This window comes from Phaethon lepturus, unplaced genomic scaffold, assembly GCF_000687285.1.
Source record: "Phaethon lepturus isolate BGI_N335 unplaced genomic scaffold, ASM68728v1 scaffold33218, whole genome shotgun sequence".
In the NCBI taxonomy this organism is placed as follows: domain Eukaryota; kingdom Metazoa; phylum Chordata; class Aves; order Phaethontiformes; family Phaethontidae; genus Phaethon; species Phaethon lepturus.
The window spans coordinates 12,250-12,449 of record NW_010560294.1 but is presented as its reverse complement, the minus strand read 5'-3'; the positions used below and the strand labels follow the sequence as shown (position 1 = coordinate 12,449).

Sequence of the window (200 nt, the reverse complement as noted above, 5' to 3'; positions counted from 1 at the left end):
GGTCGTGCGGGGCCTGCCTGCGGCAGTACCTGCGCATCGAGATCACCGAGTCCCGCGTCAACATCTGCTGCCCCGAGTGCAGCGAGCGCCTCAACCCCGCCGACATCCGCCGCCTCCTCCGCGACTCCCCCCACCTCGTCGCCAAGTACGAGGAGTTCATGCTGCGCCGCTGCCTCGCCGCCGACCCCGACTGCCGCTGG

At 71.5% G+C, this 200-nt stretch overlaps 1 protein-coding gene across 1 annotated transcript in view; it reads left to right on the top strand.

Annotated features, from left to right (window-relative positions):
- Window positions 1-5: 5 nt before the first annotated feature.
- Window positions 6-200, top strand: part of RNF19B (ring finger protein 19B) — a gene marked incomplete at its 5' end in the record, with an annotated part of 11,378 nt that continues 11,183 nt past the window's right edge. Inside the window, one exon of the mRNA XM_010293635.1 lies at window positions 6-200. This exon is cut by the window's right edge and continues 32 nt beyond it. Within this exon, the coding sequence (XP_010291937.1) occupies window positions 6-200 (195 nt within the window).